This window comes from Dermatophagoides pteronyssinus, unplaced genomic scaffold (assembly GCF_027571235.1).
Source record: "Dermatophagoides pteronyssinus isolate colony J.1.1.1.1 unplaced genomic scaffold, Derpt_VIB-CSIC_2022.12 sq0004, whole genome shotgun sequence".
Taxonomy (NCBI): Eukaryota; Metazoa; Arthropoda; class Arachnida; order Sarcoptiformes; family Pyroglyphidae; genus Dermatophagoides; species Dermatophagoides pteronyssinus.
In genome coordinates, this window is record NW_027461528.1 from 1,316,841 (window position 1) to 1,330,286 (window position 13,446).

At 25.9% G+C, this 13,446-nt stretch overlaps 1 protein-coding gene and 2 long non-coding RNA genes across 3 annotated transcripts; 2 read left to right on the top strand and 1 right to left on the bottom strand.

Moving 5' to 3' along the window:
* Positions 1 to 4,855: 4,855 nt before the first annotated feature.
* Positions 4,856 to 6,005, top strand: LOC142644868 (uncharacterized). The gene is made up of 2 exons (XR_012846046.1): positions 4,856 to 5,604; positions 5,710 to 6,005. It is a non-coding gene; the product is annotated as an uncharacterized LOC142644868 (long non-coding RNA).
* An 858-nt stretch (positions 6,006 to 6,863) lies between these two features.
* On the bottom strand, positions 6,864 to 7,578 carry LOC142644867 (uncharacterized). Its single transcript, XR_012846045.1, has 2 exons — positions 7,193 to 7,578; positions 6,864 to 6,995 (listed from the first exon to the last, which is right to left on the bottom strand). It is a non-coding gene; the product is annotated as an uncharacterized LOC142644867 (long non-coding RNA).
* A 4-nt stretch (positions 7,579 to 7,582) lies between these two features.
* Positions 7,583 to 13,064, top strand: LOC113789527 (uncharacterized). The gene is made up of 7 exons (XM_027339076.2): positions 7,583 to 8,135; positions 8,239 to 9,125; positions 9,232 to 9,669; positions 9,817 to 10,473; positions 10,596 to 10,753; positions 10,894 to 11,809; positions 12,145 to 13,064. The coding sequence occupies exons 1-7, from the start codon at positions 7,969 to 7,971 to the stop codon at positions 12,360 to 12,362; spliced, it is 3,441 nt and encodes a 1,146-aa protein (XP_027194877.2). The 5' UTR covers positions 7,583 to 7,968; the 3' UTR covers positions 12,363 to 13,064.
* Positions 13,065 to 13,446: the final 382 nt, after the last annotated feature.

The window sequence follows — 13,446 nt, forward strand, 5'->3', positions numbered from 1 at the left end:
TTGTGATTGAAAGAAAGAAATCAAAAAGAGGTGGCCAAATTAAGCAAGAAAAAAAAATGATACCCATTCTCAAGGTTTTTTTTATACAAAGAAACTAAATAACTTTTATCGGTCATTAAATAGGGTCAATCTGAATTGAATGAAACAAATAGAAATAAAATAATGATGATGATGATTAGATTAATGATCAATAATTTCACATGATTGATTTTTTTTTTTTTTTGATTTTCCAAAATAATCAATGTGAATGAATGAATGATTTCATTGAATATTGTATATAGAGAGGCTAATAAAGAAATGATAATCAATAATGATCATGAATTTCTTTTTTCATTTTTTGCATCATTATTGATTGATAAATTGAAATCAAATCTGTACATAGTCATCATCATCATCATCATGTCACAGTAGTTTTATTTTGGACGAAATGTACTTTGAAATTGTCTTCTTTTTTTTAATAAGTACCCTTAGAGTTTTCAATCATTAATGTACCCTTATAATTTTGTTGATGATGATGATGATGATGATGTGTAGATGTTTGTTTCAAAGTAGAATACTGGACTAAATAGAAAATGTCAAAGTAAATTTAGATTATCATCATTACTCGAATTTGCGTATATATAAATACTAAATGAATGTCGCAAGGAATGTGTTTCAAAATATAAAATTGTTGATTGGAAACAAAAAACTGAAGAACTCTATACAGTTTGCAAGATGTGAAATGAAAAATGTCGTTGTTGATGATTCTTTTCTCACTTTTAGTTTTAGTTTTGTATTTTCGATTTTATACAAATGTCAATGAAATTCATTAGATTCAACAGAGAAAATAAAAACGAACAAAACTATTGAAAAAAGGCTCCAAAAAAAACATTCACAAACATTAGGTGGTTTGGACATTTTTTTTTTTGATTCAAATTTTGTTTTCAATCATTTTTGATAAAGAAAAAAAAAATTCTGTTCAAAAGAATTTCTGTATCAATAGGTTTATTTGAACATCCATGATTATTCCGAACTGTATCAATAGATTTATGCTGGCAAAGAATTTTTTTTGTTTGACTTGTCAAAAATTTCTTTTTTGTTTGCAGAGAGAGAAGGTCCATTCATAAAAATAATGACAAAGAATAAAGACATTTTTGAAAATGTCATATTCTTTGAATCAAAAAAAAATGTCCAAACCACCTAATGTTTGTGAATGTTTTTTTTGGAGCCTTTTTTCAATAGTTTTGTTCGTTTTTATTTTCTCTGTTGAATCTAATGAATTTCATTGACATTTGTATAAAATCGAAAATACAAAACTAAAACTAAAAGTGAGAAAAGAATCATCAACAACCAAACGAACATAAAACGCTGATTTTATGAAAATGTTTTTGACATTTTTCTTCAAAAAAAAAACCCAAAATTGATTTCCAGAATAACCGAATAACAATAAACAGAATCAAAATTTAATTTTCACAAAAAAAAATTCTTGTTTTTTGTTTTGCTTTCGGAATTGGTATGAATTACATCAATCGATCAATTTTGTTTTTGTTTTTTGCATTTGAAAATGTCATTTTTGTTCACTAATATTTTAGTAATTTGTTTTTCACTCACTCACTCACAAATAAGCCCTCTTTAATGGTTTCGTTTCAAAAACAAATCAAAAAAAAGAGAAAAAAAAATTCTTTAAAACAAAAACGATGAACAACAACAGATTCTGGGTGAAAGAATAAAAAAAAATCACTTCGATCAAGCCAGAAAATTTCCCAAAACAAGGAATTTTCTATGGATTTTTTTTTATTGCTTATGGGCCATATTTTTTCAAAAAAAGAAAACGCGAATATCATTTGATTCAGGCAACAACAACAACAAAATACCATTTTACAAAATGTCTATTATGGAATAAATAAGAAACGATGTGAAATACATATTGTTGTTTGTTGGGAATTTGTTTGTTGGAAAAGAAAATTCCCCGGAAACAATCAGTTAACAAACGAAAAAATATAATGATGTAAAATTTTCCAGAAAAAAAGGTGGAAAATTTCTTGATTCGATACCATTATGTTTTTTTTCAACAACAACAACCACCATCATCATCACATGATGATCGAATCAAATCAAATCAAAACCAAATAACATTGGACAATGTTATTTTGGGTAAAAAAAAGAAATGATAAAATATCTTGATCAATACGAATCGAAGAAGAAGAAGAAGTTGAAAAAGAAGATGCTTATGGAAAAAAACACATACATAAATCCCAGGCAAAAAAATCAGTGAATGTTAAATAGGAAAAGTGTGAAGAAATGAAAAAAAATTCCAAAGACAAACGAAAAATGTACGGGGAATTTTGTTTTTGTTTTTCAATAAAATTCAAATTGTAATAATCACGTAGACAGAAAAAGACAAGGCAAAACAAAAACCCAGAAAAAAAATATTCCCATAACATTTCCCAATGGATGGATGGATGTGTTGTGTATGTTATATAAGACATAACATTTAAATGTTTCTTTTCTCTCTCTTTCTTTGACGACCAGCCAATATGTGGGTGGATGAAAGGGCTGACAAAAAAAATAAATCCTGGATTTTTTCATTCCGAACAACAACCAGAAAAAATTCCGCTAGCTTCACGATACAAAAGCAAACATACAAACAAACAAAAAAACCAGAAAACATTTGTATTTTATGGTTTTTCATTGATTAAAAATTAACCCAAACCAATAATTTGTACATTCAATTCAATCATTCAATAATTATCTATGAGTTTTTTTTAGGTTAGGCACATTTGATTTGTTTCTAATTTCATCATCATTATCATTTCCGAAATATAAATGAAATAATTTTCATTTTTTTTCCAATATTCCATTCATTCAATTCAAATCTGGATTCAACATGACAACGAATTGATATGGAAATGTACAAAATGATTAGCAAAAAATGTACAAAAATGAAAGATTTATGAAAATTTTGAAACATTCAACACAGAGACAAAAAAAAATGACAAAAAATGTCTATAGACATATGACAGTAGAAAATGTACAATTTTGTTGTTGTTGTTGTTGCTGTGTTCATCGACAACAACAACAACAACAACAACAACAAATAACATTTTTTTTTGTCTCAAAAAAATCATTAAATATGATGTGAATATGGAATATGTTTTTCTAGTATGACGTAGAAAGAAAACAAATATTGTGTACATGATGATTCGTGTGGTTGTTTGTTTGCTTGTTGTTGTTGTTGTTGTATACGAATAATAATGATAGAAATTTTGTTTCGATTCGAATGAATGGGGAAAAAGAAAAAAATATACCATAAGAACAAATCATATTAAGTAAAGAGATGCAGAATCGATAATGATGATGATGTGATATGGTTTAGATGATAATAATAACGTTACCAAATATCAGCAATGACCAATGGTCAATGAGAAACAAACAAAAAAAAATTCTTATGTAATTCCTGTATATAACAACAACTATCCACTAACAATCATTATCATTTTATGTTTTTGTTTTTGTTGTTTGTTCTCCTTACTAATGATATCAATATTTTTTCTATGGAAAATTTTCAATTTGAAACATAGTTTCAACGAATTTATCATTTTCCAGGTAATACATATCAATGGTTTGATGATAATTTCCTTTTTGGTTATTAAAATTAATCAAGCATGAAAATATCAGGAAAAAAATGATCATCATCATCGAATCAATCAATTAATTAGCGATCGATCAATAAATCAATGAAATGATGATGATGATGATAAACAAAATTTTGGACCCAGAAATGTTTTTTTTCTTCTTTCATTCATATATGAAAAACAAACATATCAAAACGAATAATCAACTATGAGAAAAAACCGTACAAAATCAAAGATAATTTTTTTCTGAATTCCAAAAATAACCAATCAACCAACCAAGAAAACCAAAAAATCTATCGAATGATTTAGAAATTTGATGGCCAACAAACAAACAAAAGTGATACCAAACAATCTACATATACCAAACAATCTATATAATTCCAGGAAAATCAAAGAAAAAAAACGACAATAACAACAACTGTAGAAATGGGATGCTAAAAACTCTATTTTTTCAACAAAAAAAAAATGATCAGAATATTATCGTTTTCTTTTAAAACGCAGTTACGTCGTTACTGTTGTCATATTTGTTTTTTTGCACGTTCATTTTATGAATAAAAAACAAACAAACTTAAACGCGAACTAAAACTTCACACAAAAACATTGACAGGAAATGATAGGAATTGCCGGAACTTTTCCCCCAAATCAATTCTTTGTTAGAAATTATAATGAATGAGATACCCTTGTTTTGTTTTTGTTTTTTTTTTTTTTTTGTTGTTTGAATAAAATTTGCAATTGTAATTGAATTGAAAGCAATTTTGTTCTTTCCATTCAAACAATCAAAATTTAAATCAATGACCATTACGTAACCGGATATGTAATTGACATAAACAACATAAAATGCACGAGAAATAATATGCAAATATTGATTTCATAATGTCCAAAAGATAAAAGTATTTTCTGCTTTTTCAATTTTCAATTTTCATTTTCAATTTTTTTGTTTATCATCAAAAAGTTCATTAAAATTATCGCTTTTGTTTTCAATGTTTTTTCAATGCTGTTATCAACGAAGAGAAAAAATCTGGGTAAAAAATGAAATTATTAAAATTTCAATTAAATTTAAATTAAATTTTTTTTTTTTGAATTTCAAATTTCATCAACCTTATTGAATTATGCTTGAATTGTGCCTGCGCCTGTGATAAGAATCAACATCGAACAAAAAATTGAAAACTTTTGTTTTGCTAAATTTAATTTTTTTAAGAAATCCAAATAAAAAGAAAAGAAAAATCATTCTCTTTACGCAATGATAAGATGATTTTTGCCATTTGATTTTGTTTTTTTTTTTTTTTTTTGATTGCTTTTTAATCATCATCATTTGGTACATTTGTTTTTCCTAGTAACTAAACAACGACAACCAGAAAAAATCCATAAATCCACAAACTTGATGAAAGAAATATTATCATCATATTGATTGATTGATTTCTTATGACAACATCGAAAATCGATAATCAAATATCAAAGAATCTATGATTTTTTCAAGCAGAAAATAAAATCAATCCACAAAAAAAAAAATCTTCATTTGTCACTATGGTTATTAAACAAACATAAATGTCGATGTTTAGAGAACAACAAAAAAAAATTGACCATTTTCGTTTATCAAATTAAATTATCAAAACAAAACAAAACAAAAATGAAGAGCCAAAAAAAATAACAAAAATCTTATTGATTTTATTGATTTGCTCGATTTTTTTATTGATTCTCTCTTTACTCTCTCTCTCTCTCTCTCTACATTGTGTGATATTGACATGCTGGTTTTTTTTTCAATTTGGCCTACGTGCCAAAGTTTAGAAGGTCATCACATATGTATCATACAGACATGTGACACACAAGATACTCTAAATACATTAACTCAATGAAATAGAAATTCTCGAAAAAATATTCATTTTTTTTTATTGTAGCAGCATCAGCAAAAGGCCAATATCATTTGAGTTTTTACGTCTATGTATGTGTGTTTATGGCATTTCGGTGAAAGGTCACACACACACAATGAATAGTAATTAAAAGAATTTTATTTGGGAAATATAAAAACAAAACTCCAACTCAAAAAGCTCATTATAATCAAAAATTTTGCGTTTTGTTTTTTTTTAATTTTAAAAAGTTTTAAAATCAACAAGTTTTTGGATCGTCATCGCGGTTTTCAGATGAAAAGAATCCAGAATCCAGAATCGAAAAACCAAAACCAAAAATATCTCTGTGATGTGCACGTGATATTCACCAAAAAGCAACAACAACAAGAATTGAAAAAAAATCAAAGTTCAACAACGAAAAACAAAAAAAAATCTTGTACAATTTTCTTCTTCAATTTACCACCACTTTGATTGATTGATTGATTGATTGATAAGACCATAATAATGATGCTAATGATGTCAATATAAGTTTGTTTAATCAATTTTATTTGGAAATTTTCAATATTTTTTTCGCCTTGCTCTGTTCCTTACTGCTGCTACAACTTGATTTAATGTTTCGTTTTGGTTTATTGAAAAACGAAAGAAAATCTTATCAAAAAATTTTCTATTTATTTCATTCGATTCGATTCGATTCTAGACCGGAAAGTAGACAAGCAAAAATCAAGTATATAAAAATGATTTTTTCAATTTAATTATCAATCCAGACAGTGAAAAAATCAAAATTGAATAAAAATTACGAATTTAAATTCAACAAAAAAAACAACAAAAAATAGTGCGAAATAAAAAAAAATTTTCTGGTTTCATTTGATCATTGAATCGGTTAGCAACAACAACATTACATCGACAAATATCGACAGCCAAACAAAAAAAAATTATTAGCAAATGACAATCATCAAGTAAATGTGAAAATAAAAAATTATCCAGAAGTGTCTTTGTGCCATCAATATGTTCGATGATGATCATCATTTACCATCATTGATTGATACAACCAACTATTGATATTTGGAAAAAAATACAATTTTTTTCCTTGTTAATTTTCTTGGTGATTTCTTTTCACACGTGAACATTATCATTGTTTTTTTTCTATTCAATGTTTTCTGTTGTTTTTTTTGTCATGTTCATGGAACATTTATGTTTTGTTTTTTCTGGTGAAAAATGAATAAATTGATAAAATGATGTGATCAATAAATCAAAAAAAAAAAAAAAAAAAAGATTCATCCAAAGATTCATTGAAATTGATTAGCATTTTGGATTTGTTTTATTTGTTAAATATTGATGATTGACAATTGTTATGGCTAATTAATCAAACGAAAAAAAAACGACAATCTGTGTGAAGACCAACTAAATATTTAATTGTTTTTTTTTTTTTTTTTGTTGTCTCGTCGATGTTGTCATTTTTCTTTCGCCTGGCGAAATAAATGATGAACACTTTTACCAAGCAACAACAGCAAATGACGACAATAGCAATCATCATTATCTGAAATTTTCAAAAAAAAAAAAAACAAATGAAAAAAAGTAATAGGGGTTTCACACTACAGCAATATTTCATGAAATATATACACGAAAATATTTCAGCCCATAAGGTTGAAATGGACTGAAATATTGCATTTGAAATATTTCATTCACATTGCTGCTAGTGTGAAACCCCTATAAAAAAAACTTCAAAAATATTACTTTCATCAAAGTGATGCTAAAGTTTTGAAAATCTTTTTTTTTGTATGGATCAATCATTTGAAGATATCCATCCATCCATTGATTGAATTATCATCGTTTTATTCTCACCCCTTCTTTCTTTCTTTCATTTTTTTTGAACATTTCAAAATGATGACTTGATTTTTTATTTTCTGGTGCACATGTTTGTTTTTCAGCAAATTGTTCAAAGATTGTTCATTTGTCATTCAAATCAAATCAAATCAATTATTGATCAATTATCGATCGATACAACAACAACAATATAATCATCTAAATAAGATGAATATTATCATCATATTATAATTATATGTGTACATGTAATTTGTTGATGATATGTTTTATCTTCATCATTTTGAAGCAAAAAAAATATAAATAAATGAATGAATGAATGAAACAAAAAAGATAAGAAATAAATAACAGAAAAAAAAATTTTCTGGTAAAAAAATGTTTGAAAACATTGATGTCATTTCATCATCATCATTCATCAGTTGATCATTGAACAAATAAACATCGACAGCAACAACTTCGAAAGCGAAAAACAAAACTTTGAATAATTTTTTTTTTTTTTTTTTGACAAATTTGTCTTTGTGTGCGAGAGAGAGAGAGTGTGTGTGTATGAGAGTGAGTGTGAGAGATTCTTTCCTTTTTTTTCAAAAAAAAAAAATTCTTGTCCATTCTTTGAAATCATCTTCATTATCATCGATCGATTATCACAGTTGATCATTCTGTTTAATTTTTTTTTATTTATTCTTCCAAAAATGATTACAATGTTAATAATGATTTCCGAATGGTTACAATGGATTCTGTATTTTGTACAGAATTTTTTCAAACAAAATATTTTAAAACAAACAAATTCATCAAATAATCATAATAATAATGGTAATGATGATGATAATCTAATATCAAATTCAACCAGTCAAACAAGGTAAATTGGCAACCAAAAAAAAATCGAGATTGTAATTAATAAAATTGCTTGATTTAATTTGATTTTTATAATTTGATTTTTATTATAAATTTTTATAATTTAGCTATGAAAATATTATATCATTAACATTTTATTATGCATGGCATGTGATAACAAGAAAAATTAATCATAATTATCCTGATGTACGAAAAAATGTTCTCAAATCAGAATCGGTTACCCGAGCAATTGAACAAGTTTCATGTGATCAATATCGAATAAAAACTTTAACAAAACAACAACAAGTAAAAAATATTTGTCATCAAGATGTAAAAAATGAAAATGAATATCAACAATTTATTAGAAAAAATCGTCATAAAGCATTTGAATTATATGAAGAATTAAGTTCATGTATATCATCATCATTATTAAGAATTGCCGGTTGGATTCTATATCGTTTATTATCAAGAATGTTTAATAGTGTACAATTTAGTAAAGCACAAATTGAACAAATACGACAACGGCAAAAATTATTTGATAATAAAAATAAACAACAACAACAACAACAAAAATCTGATATACCGATTATATATCTACCATTACATCGTTCATATTTGGATTGTATATTGATTACATTTATATTATCAATGAATGGCCTAAATCCACCATTAATTGCTATTAATGATCATTGTTGTTTACCATTTTTTGATAATCTTATTCGTGGTTTAGGTGCATTTTTTATTAGAAAAAAGTGCATAAAAAATAATAATAATGTTAAAGCGGATCATGGTAACAATAATAACAACGTTAATAATAATAATAATAATAATAATGATGATGATGATAATGAAAATGATCCAATACATAAAGCAATATTACGATCATATATTATTGAAAATCTTCGACAAGGAAATTCAATGGAATTTTTTCTTGAAGATTCTCGTACATCAACTGGTAAGGTTTTGATGCCAAATCTTCATTTATTATCAATTGTTTTGGATGCATTGGCTGAAGGTAGGTTTGGTTTTTTTTTGTTGGTTATATTATTCTGTTTTCCTCATCGTCACATGATGATTAATGTTTTTTCTTTTCTTCATTTTTCTTGATTTCGAAAAAAAAGGTTCAGTGCAACAGGTATGCATTGTTCCTGTATCAATATCATATGAAAAATCCATTGAAGGCACTAATCTAGTTGTACGTGAACAAATGGATTTACCACAACAACAACAACAACAGCAACGAAAATCATCCGATACATTTATAACAACAATAATGGCTATTTGGAAAACATTACGTTCAAATTATGGTGCAGTACGTGTTGATTTTGGTAAACCATTTATTCTAAATGAATATATGAATCAATGTATGGCACAACAACAAATTCAACAACAATTAGAAAATGAACAACGTATAAAACAACAACAACAACAAACAATGAATGATAATGATCTGGCTGATAATCATCATCATCATAATGATCATAATAAATTGTATCCAATTCCAAGAAAAATTGATTATGGTGTTACAATAGCCGATTGTGTTGCATGTCCACCATCACGTAAGTTTACAAAAAATATTTATATTTTTTGATATATTATGATGATGATGATTAATCTATCTTGATCTTTCAAACAAATTTCTATTTTTACTTTTCTTTTTTTTTCTATTTACAAATCATTCTGTTTTTGTTCGTTTGATCGAATAGTTGATCGAATAACACATTGTAAAAAGAATAATAGTTTATCATTGTCGGCGATAAAATTGTTGAATAACAATAATAATAATAATAATAATATTGATGACAAGAAAAATGATGGATTAGATGAAGAAATACGACGTAGATATCGTTGTTGTGATTCATTAGCCAAACATGTACTATATGATGCATATCGTGATTCATCATTAATGTCAACACATTTAGTTTCATTTTTATTATTGAATAAATATCGATCAAAAGGTACAACGATTGAACAATTATCACAGGATTTAGATTGGTTAAGGCAAACAATATGTCGTGATAAACAACAAAATCTATCAATTAATGGTGATTCACAAACATTAGTACGACAAGCAATACAATTATTACGACAAGAAGAATTAATACAAACAGAAAAAGTTCGTCTTAAATGGTCATCATGGAATAATAATAATCATTATTCCCGAAATTATCATCAAAGAAATTCATGGAATCAATGTAATAATAATGATAATGATGGCGTATATGATGATGATGATAATAATAAATCGGATTCAAGATTAGAGATAATTTATTTAAAACCATCAAATAAATTAGCATCATTATTACATTTACAACATTATTCAAATTATTGTTCATCATTATTTGTATTCGAATCAGTTTTAGGTATGTTTGAAATTCATTTCAAAGAAATTTTTTAAATTCTCTGTAAAAAAAATATATATTCAATCAATCAATCAATCAATCAATGATTTTTTTCCATATGTTTTTTTTCATTTTCCATAAAGCCATATCATTACATACATTTGTACAGCAAACAGAGATCTCATCACTCATTTATGATCCATCAACATTTGTTTCAAATCTTTCTATAAATAAACGTGAATTTTTTCAACGTTGTCGTACAATTTGTTCATTATTACAGAATGAATTCATATTCACCAAGGTATAATTAACATTTTTGACATTTTGTTTATATAAAAAATTGTCAGATTCTTTTCAAAAAATAACAAGAAAGAAAGAATATTTTCATTCAATTTACATTTTGTTTTTTTTCTTTTTTTTTATATTCGTCCTATTTCACAGAGCTGTCAATCATTAGATCATATGTTAGCAAAAACATTTATCGATTCATTCTGTAAACATGATATATTTGTATTGAATCCAAACAAACCAACTGGTTTAACATTACCAATGTCGGATGTTGCCAATCATCTTTATCCAAATAATCATCATCATCATCAAAATGGTACGAATAATCATCATTCATCATCATCATCAACAATAATAAAAACAGGAAAAAATTTACCAGTATCATATAGACGATTAAATCGTTGGCTAACATCATCAACACGTAGAAGACGTAGTAGTATGTTTAAAAATATGGAAGGAACATTACAAAATGAATGTATATTAGAAGTAGATGAAGATCGTTTAATCGATAATGATAATAATGATGATGATGATGAAATTATGGATGTTATTGATTGTATTAGTGATCATTCATTATCATCATCATCATCATCATCATCATCTACAGATGATAATGAAGATAATAATAATAATAATCATCATTTACCACAAGAATTTTATATACGTTTAACTGAAAAAAATTGTCAATTATTATCATTATATCGTTCAATTTTAGAACCATATGTTCAAGCATATTGGTTTGTTGCCGATTGTATAGCAAATTATAATGAATTATCATCATCATCATCGTCATCATCATTGAAATTAATGAATGATACAAAATGTATCAATTATCATAATCAACCAAAAAATTGTCATCATAAAATAATAATGAATATAAATTCTGAACAATTTAAACAACAGAATTATACAATGGCAAATGGTCATTCAAATGGTTATAAACCAATCATAATGGATAATAATAATAATAATAATAATAATAATATAATTAATATTGATGAAAAAATATTGTTAAAAATGTTGATAACACAAGCTAAACAAATGGCACATAATGGTTATATTTATTATGGTAAGCAAACCCGAAAAAAAACAGACAAACAATAAGATGAGAACAGATGAAGAAAACAAACAGATGAAAATTCTTATCTTTTCTGTACCAGAGAATATATATTTTTTCTATATAGAATAGCACAGAATAGGCCTTTATTTATTCTTTTAGCTCTATCAATTAACCTTTTGTTTAACATTTCTTGTTTTCAATGGAAATTAATTAGACTAGATTCACAAACTAATAATGAACAAAAAACAAATTGACCTTAAAATCATTTAATTAACAAAAATTTAATCTTTTTTTATTCTTTTTTTTTCTAATTAATTTTGGCAAAAAAAACAAAAACAATATAGAATGTGCATCAAAACAAACATTACAAAATGCATTGAAATTTTTTTCATCACTTGATAATGGTGAAGATGATATAATGAACGATTTAAATAATGATGTTAAGCAACAACAATATACAACAACAACAACAACGATTAATCTTGAACGAATACAGGCAATTGCCGAATCGATGAAAATTTTCATTAGAAATGATAAAACTCAATCGACAAAATCATCTTGAAACCACCCCCCAAAAAAACAAATTCACCATAAAAAAAGCAATAGAAAAATATGCGAATTGTTGAATATATTTTTTTCCCCTGAAGAAAATTAATGAAATGAAATGAAAATTGAAGAAAAATGATTTTTTTAAAAATTTCTCTTTTCATCATCATCATCATCATCATCAATAAAAAATAAGAATTTCTTCAACAATTTTTCATTCTTCAATATATAATCATCATTCAAATATATATGATCATCATCAATTTAAAGGTTTCTTTTTTTTCTATTGTGCTTGCTCAATGAATTTCCTGGTTTAGCAGCAAAAAAATCATGCTTGAATGCATTTCACCATCGCTATTCATCGTGAATAAAATTCGCAGAGGAAGAAAACAAAAAAAACCGTTAGATTCAATTTTTAAGAAAGAAAAAAAAACGAAAATATTTCGATAACATCACTGGCATCTACGGGTTTTTTTTCTTGGTCAATTTTATCGCAAAAAAATATATATGGATGAATGAACGATTCTTTAACCTTATATTCACTGAATATATTGTGGCATAAGCTTTTTTTGTTGTTGTTGTTTGTTTTCGATCATTAACAATCTTTTCTTATGTAATAAAGAAATGGACAGGATGGCATAAATAGAATCCAGGAAGAAAGTGAAGATAAAAATTTCAACAAAACGACAAAAACATTCGGGAGAACAAAAAAAAAAGATACGCTTCTTTTCAATGAATTCAATTCAATTCATTATTCGTTTCGACTATTGTTATTTTTCAATGAACCTTTATCATGGAAAAAAAACCTTTATTGTTATTACTGTTGTTGTTGATGGTGTTGATATTTTTTTTCAAATAATAAGAAAAAATCATCCGATTGGAAAGAAAAACTATAGTGAAAACTAAAGATTCAATGATGAAAAAATATGGTGGTGAACAAGAAAATCATTCGTATAACAAAAAACAAAACAAAAAACATTAAATAATGTTTTTCATGTGTGAAAACCGCTGCTTATAAACTCTTCGTTGGGTATCGTATTGTGGATGGTGTGTAAAGATGTTTAATGAAATTTATTCGAGTGGAAAAAATTTTTCAGTAT